This window comes from Durio zibethinus, chromosome 10 (assembly GCF_047325235.1).
Source record: "Durio zibethinus cultivar Kanyao isolate XHJ-2024 chromosome 10, ASM4732523v1, whole genome shotgun sequence".
Taxonomy (NCBI): Eukaryota; Viridiplantae; Streptophyta; class Magnoliopsida; order Malvales; family Malvaceae; genus Durio; species Durio zibethinus.
The window spans coordinates 27,738,618-27,755,965 of NC_143171.1; the positions used below are offsets into that span (position 1 = coordinate 27,738,618).

General features: G+C 32.7%; 3 protein-coding genes across 6 annotated transcripts; 2 read left to right on the top strand and 1 right to left on the bottom strand.

The window, feature by feature from the left end:
* Positions 1 to 464: 464 nt before the first annotated feature.
* LOC111291703 (Pseudouridine synthase family protein) lies at positions 465 to 4,390 on the top strand. Of its 2 annotated transcripts, none has more exons than XR_016345918.1 (9): positions 465 to 1,503; positions 2,048 to 2,103; positions 2,191 to 2,273; positions 2,445 to 2,523; positions 2,716 to 2,826; positions 3,104 to 3,269; positions 3,372 to 3,455; positions 3,651 to 3,688; positions 4,102 to 4,390. XR_016345918.1 is itself a non-coding variant. In XM_022883602.2 (9 exons), the coding sequence occupies exons 1-9, from the start codon at positions 609 to 611 to the stop codon at positions 4,170 to 4,172; spliced, it is 1,527 nt and encodes a 508-aa protein (XP_022739337.2). In that variant the 5' UTR covers positions 465 to 608; the 3' UTR covers positions 4,173 to 4,390. The 2 variants fall into 2 exon arrangements, 1 of the variants encoding a protein (XP_022739337.2); XM_022883602.2 differs by having other exon boundaries at positions 3,160 to 3,269.
* Positions 4,391 to 4,673: 283 nt separating this feature from the next.
* Positions 4,674 to 9,748, bottom strand: LOC111291704 (uncharacterized). 3 transcript variants are annotated; one of them, XM_022883609.2, is made up of 15 exons: positions 9,568 to 9,748; positions 8,423 to 8,576; positions 8,154 to 8,265; positions 7,866 to 8,021; positions 6,919 to 7,023; positions 6,570 to 6,653; positions 6,348 to 6,463; positions 6,128 to 6,229; positions 5,932 to 6,048; positions 5,757 to 5,813; positions 5,594 to 5,660; positions 5,456 to 5,509; positions 5,298 to 5,372; positions 5,182 to 5,217; positions 4,674 to 4,980 (listed from the first exon to the last, which is right to left on the bottom strand). In XM_022883609.2, exons 2-15 carry the CDS (start codon positions 8,440 to 8,442, stop codon positions 4,867 to 4,869), a joined length of 1,215 nt encoding a protein of 404 aa, XP_022739344.1. In that variant the 5' UTR covers positions 8,443 to 8,576; positions 9,568 to 9,748; the 3' UTR covers positions 4,674 to 4,866. The 3 variants fall into 3 exon arrangements, with proteins under 3 accessions (XP_022739344.1, XP_022739342.1, XP_089623222.1); XM_089767096.1 differs by having other exon boundaries at positions 4,895 to 5,081; positions 9,568 to 9,705; XM_022883607.2 differs by having other exon boundaries at positions 4,876 to 5,217; positions 9,568 to 9,705.
* Positions 9,749 to 12,969: 3,221 nt separating this feature from the next.
* Positions 12,970 to 17,171, top strand: LOC111292947 (SAGA-associated factor 29 homolog A-like). The gene is made up of 10 exons (XM_089767097.1): positions 12,970 to 12,988; positions 13,124 to 13,304; positions 14,789 to 14,882; positions 15,115 to 15,191; positions 15,760 to 15,869; positions 16,066 to 16,148; positions 16,247 to 16,300; positions 16,403 to 16,556; positions 16,719 to 16,732; positions 16,939 to 17,171. Exons 2-10 carry the CDS (start codon positions 13,187 to 13,189, stop codon positions 17,039 to 17,041), a joined length of 807 nt encoding a protein of 268 aa, XP_089623223.1. The 5' UTR covers positions 12,970 to 12,988; positions 13,124 to 13,186; the 3' UTR covers positions 17,042 to 17,171.
* Positions 17,172 to 17,348: the final 177 nt, after the last annotated feature.

Below are 17,348 nucleotides of genomic sequence, written 5' to 3' on the forward strand. Positions count from 1 at the left end.
ATATTAAGTATATTATTTTGATTTTATTAAAATTATTTATAGTTTTTATTAAATTTTAAATTATATTATTTTTATATTTTTTATTTATATCGTTTTCGTATTATATCATTATATCGTGTTTTAGGTTATCAAATCTAAATAAAAGAGCTTATTTCACCTACTAATACTTCATTTCAATATATTTTTTTCTGTTTTGACGGATAAAATACAAATTTATCACTTTAATTAGGTGAGTGCTTCAAATTTATTTTGAAGAAAATTAATCATTATACTTTTAATTTTTAAGCAAATTTAATCATAATGCACTAATTGAAAAGTATTTTATAAAATATTTTGTTTAAAAATTATTTTATAATTCAGAAAAAAATAAAAATAGTATTGTCAAAAACGTTATTTAACTGAATTTTATGCCGTCATTGTTATATTTTCTCTTTATTTTTTGTTAAATTGCTTTTTTAAAAATTAAAATTATGTTTTTTTTTTAAAATAAGCCTGACCTTCGGACAAAAATCTTATAAAATCTTCTAAAAAGGCTGTGCTAAAACCCTGGTTCCAAGCAACTGAAGAAACCTGTAAAGCTTCAAACTTCGAAACTTCACCACTTGGCAATGTCGCTTCTTTTTCTACGTCCAAAAATCGTTCCTTTTTTCACAGCAACTCAGTCCCTTCGTCTCTTATCATCAAAACCCAATAATCTTAACAGAAGATTGATCTTTTCAAAGCAGCCACTTCCTTCATTTTTCTTCTCCACAACATCAACTCCTTACCCTCTCCAATATGACATGATCATCAACACCCCAACACAGTCCCAACCCCCCTCAACTCGCCGCCGACTCAGTCAACCAGACTCACCCAACTCACCTGAGGAAGAGAACCCAGAAAAAGAATTGGGTTTTGATTCATGGGTAGAAAAGAAACTGACTTTGGATGATGAAATGGATAAGTCTAAGAGGAAATATTATAGAAAGAGGACGAAAAGAATGTATGGGTCAGATTCTGAAGATGATGAAAAGGGGAAAAATGAAGATGGGTTTGTTGAATTGAAGCCTAAAGTTGTGGAATTTGATAGGTTACATGAGAGGGAAGAAGAGCTTTATTTTTATGATACATTTGCATATCCTTGGGAAAAAGATAAGCATTATAAAATGGTTTATCAATTGGAAAAGAAGTATTTTCCTGATCAGTGTTTTGATAAGGCTTTTCTTGAACCTGGAGAATCAAATGAGAAAATCAAAGTTAAGGGAAAGAGTAAAAGACCTGGTGATAATAAGGACGTGGACAAAGGGTTGGTGTTTTTTGAGGAAGAGGGAAATTCAGATAAGGATGTGAAAAAGGAGGTTACTGAGAAGAAGGTGGAGGACTTTTTTAAGTGTTTGAAGAAAGTTCCCAGTAAGGATACCGAGGTTAGTGGTGGGGAGCCTTACCTTGTTAGTAGGAGTACTGAGCTTCCCCCGCGATGGGATGGTCCATATGGTACGGTAGTTTTGGTGAATAAGCCCAAAGGTGAGCTAACGAATATGCATATTATTAGTTGTTTGAATTATACCGGGTTAATACTTTTGAATGCTATATCTTGATCAATATCATATTTAGATGTATTTAAATCAGTAGTTTATCTATCAAAGAGTGGAGGTCTTTTACTTGTAAAAAAATTGCAATTCTTTAGAATTTTTTGTGCATTTAATAATAAGTGAGCTTTTGTTGTTACTGAAGCATGCATACTTCCTTATTTGGTCATATGTAGCCTACAGTCTGATTTTAGTCAATACATGTTTAGGCTAACGAGGAGAAGGTGTAAGTTAGTCTTGTACTGCTTGCTATGTGCTTTAGCAAAGAGACTCTTCTACTTCCTGTTTCTAATTCAGAGAGGGGGTATTGAATCAAATTTGTTTGGTCACACTGTTGAATGTTAGCAGGACTATTTATCTAATTCTCTGATTTGCTGATATACAATTTTTGACAATTCTCAGAAAATAAATGTAAAATGACATTCTGAATTATCATATTGGCTTTTGTCAAATGATAACACTATTGTGGTGCAAAACAGGATGGACCTCATTTACAGTTTGTGGCAAGCTGCGTCGCTTAGTCAAAGTGAAAAAGGTGCTCTTTTGCTATTGTGTCTCTACTTTTGGATGCTTCTGTTGCTTATTTTCTGTTATGGTTTAACTTTTTGGCTTGTGCTTACAGGTAGGGCATGCTGGAACACTTGATCCTATGGCAACTGGTCTATTGATTGTATGTGTTGGTAAAGCCACTAAGTTGGTAGAAAGGTATGTTTTATCTTATCTCATGTCTAAATTTTATGACAAGCTCTTCAGTTTTCAATGTCCAAAGCCAGGTTCCTCTCCGCTCCATACTGGCCTATGGCTTGAAGCTGAAATTTTTTTTTTCATATATGCACCAAACGAATTTATCTGAGGGTTTGAATGTTTCTGTTGCAGATATCAAGGAATGGCAAAGGGATATAGTGGAGTTTTCCGCTTAGGGGAGGCTACCTCAACTTGGGATGCTGATTCACCGGTGTGTTTATTCAGTAGTCAGTTATACATAGGATCTGCTGTTCTTTGGTCAAGTTATATTCAGTTCATCATACTGTTATGTGCTGTTTACTTAATGTTTTCCTGAAACAAGACGACAAGAGCTCAGCATGTGTCAATTTAGTTCTAGGACATTAGACCTGCTATTATTTAACGTCAATTTGATCTTATGTAGGTTATTCAACGTGAGCCTTGGGAGCATATCAAAGATGAAGACATAAAGAAAACTGCCGCATCCTTCTGTGGCGAGATATGGCAAGTTCCTCCAATGTTCTCTGCCATCAAGGTAAGTTTTGCCTATAAGTTGCGGAGGTGCTTTAAGGGAAAAGCTGTGTTGCTCATGCATTCTTGTGTATTTATGCTCAGAATGCACAAACAAATATATATTTAGAAATAATTTGCTGAAACTTGATATTTGGAATTCTTATTCACCTGCATGGGGGACTCAGAGGTTTTATAAAACTCTGATACATAAATGTGTATGTGTAGTTAAATGAATCAATTTTTAGTCATCCTTGCTCCTAATATGTGGTGTATGGCGTGCCCTACTGGTTTTGTCACAGCTTCTTGTGAACTTGGGAATTCACTGAATAAGAAAACAATGTCATATTATGAATAGGTTGGAGGTGAAAAGATGTATGAAAAGGCAAGAAGAGGAGAGAATGTTGAACTTTCACCCAGACGAATTTCAATTTTCCAATTTGACATTGAGCGAAGCTTAGAAGACAGGTACATCTTATCCCTTTTTTTTTCCTCAAAATGAACTGGTTCAGTCATCTTACTACAAAGTATTATAGCTTGATTTATTATTATTTTTTAATGTCTTTGCAGACAAAACTTGATTTTCCGCGTCACATGTTCAAAAGGAACATATATCCGATCATTATGTGCAGATTTTGGGAAAGCTTTGGGCTGGTAATCATTTTTAATAATTTGATCCTCTTAAAATTTTCTGCCTTGTTTTCAGGCCTAGCCCTTGATTTTATTAACTTATGAATTATGATCAATAGTTTCTGGATTCTAGAATAGTTGCAAATTTTGTCTAATCTCTATGCCTTTATCATTTCAACATTTGGGTTGATATTTCTCTTATATCCTTCCCTGTTTCAGTTGTGCTCATTTGACTGCTCTGCGAAGAGATTCAATTGGTAAGGTCCCTTCCACCTTTTAAAAGATTAATGTTGATTACATAGATCTACATTTGTTAGTATGAAGACTTGTCATTTTTATATCATTTCGAAGTTTTTCTGTATTTACACTAAGGGATATAAGAACCAATTGATTTTCCCACTATAAATGAAGATAGTAAGGAAAAGAGAACAGCTGCTATATAAGTTTATCCTATTGTTTTCTGTTTTGGTTTCTCTGAGAGGTGCCCTTCAACTGGTTGCTATGCATGAAAAGGTGGGCAAATGATGGTTTTGTTTCTTTTCTATTACTCGAAGCTGATTTGCATTCTTTTTTTTTTTTTTTTCAGATTAGAAGAAATTAAGCATTTTTTTAAGTTTATTTTGTTTCAAGAGGCAATAGTTTGTTAAGAGATTGCTTTTCCTCCTTACAGGACAATATTCCGCGGATGATGCATGGGAGTTCAAGGAGCTAGAAGAAGCAATCACTAAAGGTTATCTCTAACTGCTTTCTGCATCTTGAAACCTTCTGTGTCGTAACACTGATGATCAATCAGGACAGAAAGCACCAATCTCTGTGCATTTGATATATTGAACTCTTTCTCACCATTATTGGTTTGTAACAACTAAAAATGTAATAGCATTCAGTTTTTGGCTAGTTCTAACAGGTAATTTTCAAGTTTGTAAAGATTTTTCAGTTTACAAGGCATATCTTTCTTTCCATAGGTGACTTTCTCATATGAATGCTTAATGATCTAAAGCAACTGCAAATTTGCAGTTCCATAAAGCTTAAAGATGTAGGCTCCATTCTCCCACCACGCCATGGGTACAAAAACACGGCGCGGTGGGAGCCTGTATTATACCATGAGACCGCCAGAGGCTGCCATTTCCTTTGTGATGGCCTAGTGTTAGAACCTTTATGCTTATATAGCAAGTCATATTGTAAGTGATCTAGATTCAGCATTTCACTCCACTGTAAATGTGTAATTACAGGTGAAACCGCTGATAAAAAGGAAAATGCTCTGAATAAATTACCCAAAAATATAATATTAACATAGAACTGTACAAAACGTGACTTGTACAAATACGTTGTATATGCTAATACGACCAAGTCACCTTTTTCGTCACCAAAAATAGAAGTTGCATCACGTCTAGAAGCAATTTCTACAACTCTAATGCTAGTGTTAAAGCTAGACTCACTAATGAGCTGTTAAATTGAAAGGATTCATCCCCATTCCTTCATAATATGCTTTCTCTGCATTAGTCATCCGATCTTGGAACATAGTCCATTCTTTCCTACACCTTTCCCTCACCTGGCACAAGAAATTTGTAAGTTTTAACACTCACAAAAGAACCATTGCCAGATTCATCGACAATGGATGAAAAGCACACTTTTGTACTGTCTGCAGCCAATCTACCAAGAGAGAGAGAGGGAGACAAAACAAATACATGCATATGTTAAACGTGTGCGTGTGTGTGTGTGAGAGAGAGACAGAGGAATATTTATTGCATACCCCTTCCCATGGTGCCCTTCCACCCTCTGCTTGTCCCTGTGAAAGGAAGAAAACAGCAATAAGGTATGCTGAGCGAATGGAATGGTAATAAAAATGCTTCACGGGTTTACATGTACCTGGTTCCCGAGAGACGGAACACTTTGATGAACAATCCACTGAGCATCTACAACCCCTATTTTCTCATGAGAAGGCTGCTTTCAGACAAAGTTGCAAACTCAGCAAAAGGGCTTGAATATATGTATAAGGGATGCAGGAGGATAAGACAGTTGCTAACCTCAACGCATTTCCTAAGAGCGAAATCCAGACCCCATCCATGAACCAAGTCATTCTGCATTTTAAAGGAGAATTTATATAATAAACAGGGAAAAGCTGAGAAATGACAACATCCTGAAAAAATAAGCTCACTGCTTACCTGAATCATATGCCAAACACATCGCCATGCATCTCGAGAGAACACCGTAGCCATGATCTCAACAAATCTAAGCATTATGTATGCAAGAACAATTAGGACAAAGTTCAAGAAATAAGCAATATGTTTAATCATTCTTACAAAGAGGATTAATTATGTTTCATACGCTGCACATGGAGGCAAATGTGGATCAGAGCACCAGCCAGGTCTCTCCTCGGCATCCCTGCAGGAGCGAAAAGGAATACAAGAGGTCAAACTACCTTTCTATCAAGGAAACATTCGAACCTATGTGGAATTAACAATTAGGTATAAGGAAACCACAATCAAGCAGTCACTCTTACTTGTGAACTTCAGTGTTGTCTCTCTTCCTTGTCATTGCCCATGTCAGCCCACCACTATTTGGATCTAAACCTGGCTGGGATATTTCCAAACCATGTTTTCTGACAAGTTTTAAGTATCTGAGAACAAAAGGAGTTTAATTTCAGCTTACTTGAACGTATTTTTATCCAAAGCAAGACAGTGAACTTATGTACTTACTCCTCCGCATCAAAGTGCTCCACCCCAAGATCTTCATCCCACATAAAAATGTAGTCATAGGGTGCAACAATGTCAGGCTGCAAAAAGCGCTTCGCATACCACCTTGATGAAAATTTAAGGAATTTTGAGTGAAAATATAACATAACTAGGGCTTAGCAAAATCCCATACAACCTACAAGATTAATATAGGATTTATAAAGAGAAAGGACTAGTTGCTAACCATTTAGTCTGCTTTCGAACACTCACGTGAATAGCTCGCTTTGACCACCCAAACTCTTCCCATTCTGTGGTCAGACCATCATAATGAAACAACACAATTGTGAAGTTCTCTGAGAACTGTAAGGGTTTTAGAAAAGAGAGTATAGACATGTGAGGGAAGAGGAAGGTAAGAACATATATATGTGTGTGTGTGTGTGTGTGGCGAGAGAGACAGAGGGCTGACCTTTTTCACAGCTGCATCAATATTGTTTTTCTGATTATAACCAACAGTAAAAGTTACAAGATATTTTGGTTTGATGGTTAAGTCCTGCAAATGCAACCCATCAACCGGGATTAATTAGATAGACAAAGTTCAATTGAATCACTATGGAAAATGGACAGATAATCATCATTGCCCTATTCAACTTCATCTGGGTACAGGAGTCAAACATTTACATATTGTCCAACATAAACTTTTACTAAATTCTTCCTTATGTGTAGATGGCTACCAGTTCAAATTCTCTGACATATCAGACTAGAATCAATAAACATAAAGAAGAGCCAGAGTAACATATAGTGTAGAAAATGCATACCTCACTCGGCTGTCCCCATAATCGGCGAAGATAGAAATCTGACTCAGATGAAATTATTCCAGGGGGAAGTCTTTCAGCACCCCGTGGATTTGTTGGAATCCAGATCTGACATAATTAAGGATTAAAAGTTAGTGCTCCTGCTAAAACCTGTAAGTCTTATTGGTTATTGGTTTTCTTGTTAGACTAACTATAGATGACTGTCACATATTAGCCAGAAAACTAAAGTCCGATCGTATGATCAATAACTATATTATGAACACCATCCCTAATCACATAATGTAAGAAGAACAGTGAGACACTACCAGAGTTTGATGCATATACAAATAAATATACAAGGCAATGAGTAAAATAGATTCACAAAGTTTCTCCAGCCTAAATTACCAACAGTTTAAAGAAGCGTGCATCCATCCACCAGAAGGATGAGCAAAATCTTTAATTTTTGTTTCTTAAGTTCATAAAATGGTTATAACCAACAATGAGAATTTCCTTGATAAGACAAAACCATCAACCCAGAACGAAGTAGCTGTACAGTAATTGATTAGATTTGAAAAGTTCTAGTCAATGCTGACATTAGCAACATTATAACAAATGGACTGTATAGTACCTCACGCTTGAGGAGATCCATCCTAAAGAAAATCACGTTTCATCAGTTGATAGAATTGAGGTTCAGATTTTCAATTTACCACGATCAAATATGCATAAATCAAACTTTATTTACTAATAAAACTAAAACTAAATTTGTATAACTCCGACATTAATAATTCAATGTTAATTTTGTATATTTATGGCATCGATAACTTGGTTATGAAGGACTTTTTTGTCCAAAGGTCTTCAACCACTTTTGTAGAAATCATAGTTAAAATTTTCATAATTTCAAGACAAGGCAGCCTACAATCTAGATCCTGAATTGTAATGCTGCATATATAATCAAAATAAAGGGGATTTACCTTTGTCTCATTGCTTTTGTAAGCTGGCATTGAGACAACCTTATTAGTCTTGAGAGAGTTGAAAGCATTAAATAGTGCTTGGGTTGAAAGTCCAGAATATTTGTCCTCAATATATGTAAGATCAATGGAAGGAAATAGGCTGGATGGGAGATTCATCTACAAAATTTAAACGTATTGAAATAAACTTGTTATTCCATGTTAAAAAACACAGGAAAAGGGGAAAAAGAAACAAAAGAAAACTTTCAGGTATCAACCGGATATGTATGAGACAGTGATTGACAAGAGTACCTTAGTCAATGAAAGCGTTGGAAAGGATACTCCTAAAAAGAAGCCAAAAATAACTCCAGCAAAAGTTGTTACAATCAGCCTCATTGTCTCATTTGGTTTCCTTACATTACCACTGCAGCCCGACAGAGGTGAATGTAACTCATATTAATACCATTTTTGGTGTTATTGAAACCTTGTGAACGAGTAAAAATGCCAATGAATGGACATGGAAAAGAAAAATATAAAAGGCTTTCTAGTTTCTAGTGCAAGAATAGTATGAAAAGCAATACCTGCGCAAGGGAACTCCCATTATGCTCAAGATCTTCTTAGTCTGCTTTTACAACTATATAATTTGAAACCCAACAAAAGATGAATACGCCAGATGCCTTCATCAAGTTTGAAGTTCAAACTGAAATGATAGCCCACAGGGCGCAACAACCAGTTCTGAAAAAGGTTTAAAAAATTAGAGTTAATTGAGGTGTGAGAAATGTAAAACATGCTGTATGAACAGAATATTACATTACATAGCCCTAGAACAGAACATTAGCCCTATCATATTCTGGTAAATGGCAGATTAATCTCAGCTAATCACACCATAAATCAGGTAAAAGCGGATGCACATCAAAATTGGTTATTCTTCTTCATGCACTAACTTGACCTATTACTTGAATTTAGCAGTAGAGTTTAGCTGCTTTTACAACTCAAAATAGAGATCAACCGGAAAATACTTCTTTTTCTGATATATAGTTAACTCGGCTGAGAAAACAAAAATTCGTTTAGAGGTTCTTTTAAAAGGAAAGGTGTGTCTACCAATTAAGTTATGCTTCAGCCACAACCTACAAACATAAGAACAAGGGGAGCATGTCATGTTATTCTAAAAAAACCAAAAATTTTTATGAACCAGTGCGAATGGATAAAGCTCAAACTTTCATGATTGATCTTCCAGCATTCAAATTCAGCCAAATAAGCTTGAATTTTTCTTCTTCAACAATGAACACAAGGTAAAATAGCAGAGAAAAAGGCATTTAAAAACTCAAATACCATAAAAGACAGACATGAACCAAGCAAAATTTTATGTTCTTCCGAACAAACTTCACCTAAAAATGTACCAAAATTTTTCATTAACACCAAACCCCAAGGTAAAAAAATTCCCCATCGACCCATTTGCCATTCAAAAATATTCCTGTCTTGGAAGTGAAAAAACAACTTAGCTCCAATTCAAGCCAACCATTTTAAGCAAGCGTTAACCACAGTTATTCATGTAACAAAAAAAATGAAAACTTGGAAACAAAACAAAGAAGAAAAATTCAACCATTGAATTAAACCCTCAGAAACACAAAAAGCTCATTCCTTTCAAAGAGGAATAACATAATCTAATGAGAAAAACAACATATTTGGAATCAAAACAAGAATTCTCAATCTGGGTTTTTCTTACAAGACTGAGATCAGTGAAAATTTCGAATATTGGGTAACCAAACCAACAACCAGCCTCAATACTGGTCCCACGTTCTGCAGCTATCTATTTTCCTCTGCGGAATCTTTAAAACGTATTAATAACTGTTAAAGATTTAATCTTTGACATCTGTTTTTCATTTCCTTCAATAAATTATGGTCACATTATTGAATAGAAAAGAATTCCATTTTTCACTGTTTCTCTTTCTTTGAGTAATTCTTGTGTGTGTTACACTTGGACTCTTTAAAAGTTTCACAATTTAGAGTCTGCCATGATTTGTTTGACTGAAAGTTGAAATCTAATCAATGTGTTACAAGTGGGACCCTTGATTGATGCCATGTTGAACTCTTTGAATTTGAGTTTGCCAAATGGAAATATGGAATTCATGTTTAGTTATGTGGACCCCATTTTTGAGTTTAGATTTGACTATTTAAGACACTCATTTTGTTTGATCTTAATTGTTTGGTTTTATGCTTTTGAAGTTCACTTTTAAAATCTTTGGAACTATTCTTTGTTCTTCCATGTTAATACTCAAACCATTTATTTTAATTAATTTATGAAATTATTTTAAAATTTTAAAAATTTTAATTTTCATATTTATAATTTTTTTGAGTGATCCTAAATACACCCCAATCTTTTTTCCTCATACTTCAATTATTTTTTTTCAAAAATTTTTATAAATAAAATTATTTAATTATTTTTTATTTTTCATACAAATTTCTTGAAATGAATTTCCTTAATGTCATAAATATTTTCAGAAATAATTTTTCAAAAATATATATAATTTTTCGAAAATAAATTTTTAAAAAATTATATATCTTTCATAAATAAATTTTCAAAAAATTTATTATTTTTTTGAAAATTTATTTTCAAACAAGTTTATAACTTTTAAAAAATTCATTTCCAAAATATTATATGACTTTTAGGAAATTTATTTTTGAAAAATTATAAAATTTTATAAACATGTGAGAAGGGTGATTAAATAATTGTAGTTACAAATTTTTTTTTTATAAAAAATTAAAATATGAAAAAAAAAGGAGTGCATTTAACGGCACTCTTTTTTTTTTTTTTTTTTTTATCTATCTCAAATTATGATATTTTTGTAATATAAAATTTCTCATTATCCCCAAAACACAGCTTAACATGGTTTTGATTTTTTTTCTTGACCCAATTCTCTTTGCTTAATGACACATAATCTGCCCTTAATTTTTTAAATTTGATTTTGATTAAATTATTGGTTAAAACCCAAATCACCCCATCATCCAAAATTGATTGCAATTGCTTTTTCAACTTTGCAATAGTTGCTATTGAAGACAGCGTGTCTTTTATTACTTTCTATTTTGGGACAAGGACAAATGGAAAATGGCTGTGAGAAATTAAGATTGCAACAATAAATAAATATATATATATAAGTTTGCTTACTCTTCATGTGTTTGTCATTTGCTATGGTAAAATTTTTTTTTTTTTTTTTAAAGATTGATGTTTGAGTAAATATGTGGGATAAGGAAATAAGATAAAAAGAGCATTTATTATTTTTATCTTTGACAAATATTGTTATTATTATCCTTTGCTCATTAATTAGTACTCAAATGCAATTTTAGAAATTTCATATGTGGAGATTTGAAGTTTGATTTTGTAGCCAACTGTTATGTAATTTATGGGTAAAATGTTAGATTTTTAATTTTAATTATCAAAATTTAATTTTAAATAAAAAATGATTTTGTAAAAGAAACAATAAGAATAATAATAAGGAAATAGTTTTTGTCATTAGTAATTAAAAGTTTCATTTGTTTCGTATTATTATTATTATTATTATTATTATTATTATTATTATAAATTTTAAGTATAATTTTTATATTTAAAATTATCAAAATTTAAGTTTTAATTATTAAAATTAAAAATTTAATATTTTATCGATAATTCACACCGTTATGCATAATTTTTATAAATTTAATATCAAAATTCCTCTAAATCATATCATGTCAATGTCAATGATATAAACATTTTTTTTAAATTTTTTCGTGTAATTAATATTTCTTTGAAATCATTAATTTCATTATAACTCAAAAAAAAAAAAAAAAACAAATGCGGATTGAGGAAAGGGTAATTTTGGTAGGAAAAAAGTTATAACTTTGATCACAATATTTTTTATTTTTATTTTTTGTCCCCTCCTACCAAAACATAAATGAATGGAGGAAGAGGGGGCAAATCCTCATCGGCTCAATTTAAACAGAAACAACAACTTCAATGAAATGATCAACAATACTACATTTTCAATCTTCACCCCAAAAAATATTACATTTTCAATTGGGCCCACTTAATATTTAATATTTTCCAATTTTCACATTTTGTTGGCCACAAAATTTCTCATTTTAATTTCAATTGAGGCTCATAAAAAACATGAATGAAATTTGAGTAGGGTGGTCACTAGGGGTGTAAATGAGTCGAGCCGAGTCGAATAGTGAGAAGTTTGAGCTCGAGCTTGACTCACAACTCGAGGCTCGATACTCGATTCGAGTTCAATCGAGTTTTATTTTTTAAGTTCGAGTTCGATTCGTGATCGAATTCGAGCTATTCAAGCTCGCTCGATTAAGCTCAATTAATATGTAAAAATAAACTCGATTCGTATACTCAACAAGAGTTCGATTATTCATATTTGAATTCGAACTCGGACTCAAAATATTTTATTAATTAAAATAATAAAAATATATTTAAATATAAAAGCTCGATTAGGCTCGCGAGCTACTCGAGTCAGATATAAGAATACTCGAATTCGGCTCGAACGATAAATCGAGTTATTCGAGCTCGAGCTCGACTCGACAATAATTGAATCGAATTCGAATTTTTTTCTAATCGAACTCGAGTAACTTGCAAGTATTAATGTATCATTTACACCCTTAGTGGTCACTACTCACTATAATCAATTTGATTTATTTAATTTTAATATTAATTTGCTAAAAAAATTTATTCGATTAGTATAATTGGTTATTAATTTTTAAAATTGATAATTGAATAAATTGAACTAGTAGATCCTATTAATTTATTTTGAAATATATTTTTTGTAAATATAAATATTATAATTTATTTAATATTTTAAAATTATATAATATAGTATTTATTTCATATAATATACATAATATAAAAGAATTGTATGTAATAATATAAGTTATATTTTTTTAATAATTAAAATTGATCAAACCAATCCAACCAATTAAGTTAAGTCAGTTTGGAATATTTTGATTTAATTTAATAAATTATTTTAAATAACAGGTGTCAATAATTAAGACAAAACCAAAACAAAAGTAAAAACAGCAAATAAATAAAAATTCAAAAATCGAATTTATCCATCGGTTATTTGTTTATGTTTTAATCATAGGCTTTGATATTATTTTCCTTTTAACAGGTACAAGAATTTTTAAAAGCCCTCCAAGGTTTTTTTTATTTTTTTTAATTATATATTAATTTTTTAATTCAAACTTTATTTGAAAAAAATATGACTTTTGATCAAACTAAGGATTGATTGAAGTGAAAAATCTAGCTGGAAGTAATCAGGTAAAACAGACAACATTGTATTTCCGACCAGGATAGGAAACAGAAAACGATGTCGTCACCGGACATTGCTTCAATCTTGGAAAACTCAAGGCAACTCGATCGGTTAAGGAAAGAACAAGAAGAGGTTCTTATCGAAATCAACAAGCTTCACAAAAAGCTTCAAGCTAGTAAATTTCTCAACTTTTTTCGTTTAGCTTCAAATTTTATGATCTGGGTTGATTTTTATGGTTCCTAAGATTAATGGGTTTGTTTTAGTTTATCAAAATATGGTGTTTTTGTAATGCTTTTAGAGTGTAGTTTTTTTGGGCTCTCTGGAATTTTTTTGAGCTGGGTTTGGTTTAAAAGAGCTTAAATTTTTTTGATAATGGATTTTATTGGATAAGGAAGTTATTTTTGTTATACATTACTAATGAGTTTTATGAAGTTTTTTTTTTTTTTTTTTTTTTTAATTTTTAGGAAAAGAAAATTAGAGTAGTTTGATCAAAGAGGAGAGAAATAGTTTCTATGGGGAGTTTGACTATTGACTTGGTTTAAAACTTGGCTACAATGCTACATTAATGTTTGAGCATGAAGTTGGAGTTCAGCTTAGTGGAGTTTAGAATTGTTTATGATCTAAATTGAGGTTTAACTTTAAAGCTAGTATTTTTTTCACGTAATTTTGGTTTAAAGGTTTTGCCTTTATGATGACAAAACATTCTATTTGGCTGAAATGGCTGGCTTATGGGGCTAAATTTTCATGGAGAAGGAAATCATCTGGTTTTTGCACATTATAGGTCGATGCTCCTAACATGCTCGGAAATCCATATCGGGAGTGGTTAATTTTGCATTTAGAATAATGTTCAATGCTTTGTATATAATTATCTTTTAACTGTTGAGCCTCACAATATCTATTTAGTTGTTTTAGTTCAGAATTTCTGGGTTATCATTTCATAACCTTGCTCCTGATATCTTTTTCTCCTAAATGTTTTGATTGATTTGTTTGAGCATGTTTGCACGAACGGTGTCAGAAATCAGAATATTCTGCAAATTAAAAACTAACTGTATGAAATTAGAACAAGTGGGAAAATGAAAAATATTGTTGTCAATTCAATAGGGTTTAAGATTGATTAGCAGTTCCTTGGATGTGCGTATAGTCAACATCCAGGAGTATAGAAGAAGTATCATAAAAGGAATTTTCAGATCCATATAGTCATTATCATGTAAAAACTACATATTTAGAAACTATCAGATGAAGATCACATAACTTAGTGGCTTGGCTATATAACTTTAAATCTGAGTTTTTTTGTGCATCCTAGACCCTATTTATTTGCTCCAAGCCACTATTATAAAAAGTTTTAGACTTGAACAAAAGATTTACAAAAATTATTGGTTCTTCTTCTAAGAATGTTGCCCCTAAACAATGCCTCTAGGGTTTACTGGTTTTGACAATAATTTTTCCAATCAATTTTTGGATTATTGTATAGCATCAAGTGATTTACTACACCTTTAATGGATAGAAAGCTTGCTGAAAACTCTTGGATACAGATGATTAAATTGTATTGTTTAACATTTGAGAATTATTTTCTTTCTTCTGTTACTTTATTTGGCCTTGTTCTTTATTAACTGTTACTCATAGTTTATAATAATATTGAACTTCTGTATATCAATGCAGCTCCTGAGGTAGTTGAGAAACCTGGTGATTCTTCATTATCAAGGCTAAAAAATTTATATATTCAAGCTAAAGATCTTTCAGAGAGAGAAATAACGTATGTTCATTGTCTCTAATGAAGTCTTCTACCAATTTCTTTGACCATCTCTCTCTCTCTCTCTCTCTCTCTCTATTGAATCTGGGGCTTGTACAATATGGCAACTTTTTCTCTATAAATGTTTGGGGCTAGTGTAACAATGAACTTTCTGGTTTGGTTCTGTAGGCTTTTATGATTCTTTGTACTGTATTCCATTGTTTTTGACCAACTCACTGTGGTGGCATTGATACAGGATTTCCAACTTGTTACTAAGCCAACTGGACACTTTATTGCCTTCTGGACCTCCAGGACAACAGCGAAGAAAGATGGGTGTGTGCTACCAACTATGTTTATATGAGACATTTCAGTTGTTTTAACCTCTATATTGAGTTCTCCCTTTGCATGAAGATATTTAGGAATTTTAATACTTGCATTCTTACAAAGCAAAAAGTTAAGGTCATCTCTTGGCCATCTTGGCACTTGACTTATACTTTAACAGTAAAGTGTTAGCTTTAGTTGTATAATAATCAAAGAGGATATTATAAGGATGTAATTTTCTGCAATGTGATTTTCTCCATCTTATCCTGTCTCTCTTTCCTTTTCTAAAAGTGTGATTTGTGAGTAGTTTAATGGAACATGGAATTGCTTCACTGATGACATAGAAGTTATTGAGATGATATGACCATTCTGAACTATATCATGATCGTTAAAATCAGATCAAGACTCAGCAATTAGTTGAAATTATTAAGTGTTTATGATCTTTCTATTCTTCCAAAGCTAGAGCGTTGAATATGCAACATATGCCAAAACAAAAAATTCATTTCCATGTGTATTTCAGATACTGGTATGAGAGTATCTGAACTTCCTATTTATGTAGCTGACATTAGACAAATTGCAGAAGGTAATGATCAGAAAAGGAAAAGAATGAAGTCTGATTCAGATATCTCTCGCCTTTCTCCTTCTATGCGGAGTCATATTGAGGCTTGTGTTAGCCTCAAAGATGAACAGGTAAGCTTGTAGACTATGTAGCAAACAGAAAAACCAAAGTTGTGCATGTATCTCGATCACAATTGGTTGTTGATATGTGTTTGTAGACCTAATTTACTGTGTTTGTTCTCAACTCTTATTCTCAATAGTACATAAGAAAGAGAACTGTTCCATATATTTCCAAAGTAAGGAGATTGACATCTGCTCTTGTACTCAGGTAGCTGCAAGAGTCACCTCGGATGCTGAGAAGGATGAGTGGTTTGTTGTAAAAGTGATAAATTTTGATGAGAAAACAAAAGAGTAAGCATGATTCCCATCGAACATGTCATTTTGACTTGTTTCCAAGTTCCATTGAGAGTCTTCTTTGTTCTGTTTTAAATTTTCATCTCCATATGCAGATTTGAAGTACTTGATGAGGAGCCAGGTGATGATGAAGAGGGTGGTGGCCAAAGGTAAGGTTTTATGCTTTGGTTCTTAGTAAGTTAAAGTCAAATTTTTAAATAACTGCAATCAGTCCATCTGGAAGATTGTGATTTTTGTTATTCGAACTTCAGGAAGTACAAGCTTCCTGTGTCTTGCATTATACCTTTCCCCAAGCGGAATGATCTTTCTAGTACTCAAGAATTCCCCGCCGGAAGACATGTTTTGGCCATTTATCCAGGAACAACTGCACTCTATAAGGCAACCGTCATCAGCACTCCTCGAAAGGTGACTATTCCAGTCATTACTGTCATCATTACCCAACATATAATTTTGGATCATTTCCTCATGTTTTTAGTTTTTTATAGATTGCTAATATATTTTAAACTGACCATTAATTTTCGCGTGCATATATGTGGGGGGGCTATCAACCATTACGCATCTTTCCAGAGGAAATCAGATGAGTAAGTAACATCCTCCATTCTTGCCCTAGTATAGCAGATTTTCGAAAAACCTGCTTGTTTGGCCTGTTTACATTCTTCATGTGTTTATCTTCCCCATATGAAAAGTAACAGATCATTGTTTCATTTCAGACTCTTTGTTGTATAGTTAATTGCTGGTTATATTCATATTGAAATGCGTAGCATTTTTTTTTTCTTTTCTTGTCTAGTTATTTACTGGAATTTGATGATGATGAGGAGGACGGTGCCTTGCCTCAGAGGGCAGTACCCTTTCACAAGGTGGTTCCCTTGCCGGATGGACATCGGCAATGAGATCTGTGTATAAATGTGTATAATATTTTAGAGCTGGCGTCTGAACATGTGAATCTGAACCCTACTTTTCACGTAACCTGTGTATTGGCTTAGTAATGAGAGATTGACACTGATATCCCTTACTTCAAGTTCTATTCTGCTTCTTCATTGCTACCAACGGGTGGTTACAGCACCCTAGCACCTAGCATTCGGTTCGAGCATTTGGTTCGGTCATTGGTGCATTTGAATCGAACATTTGGCTCGTCAGTTTGGTCATTGGTGCATTTGGTTCAAGCATTAGGTTTGGTCATTGGTGCGTGATCCCTTA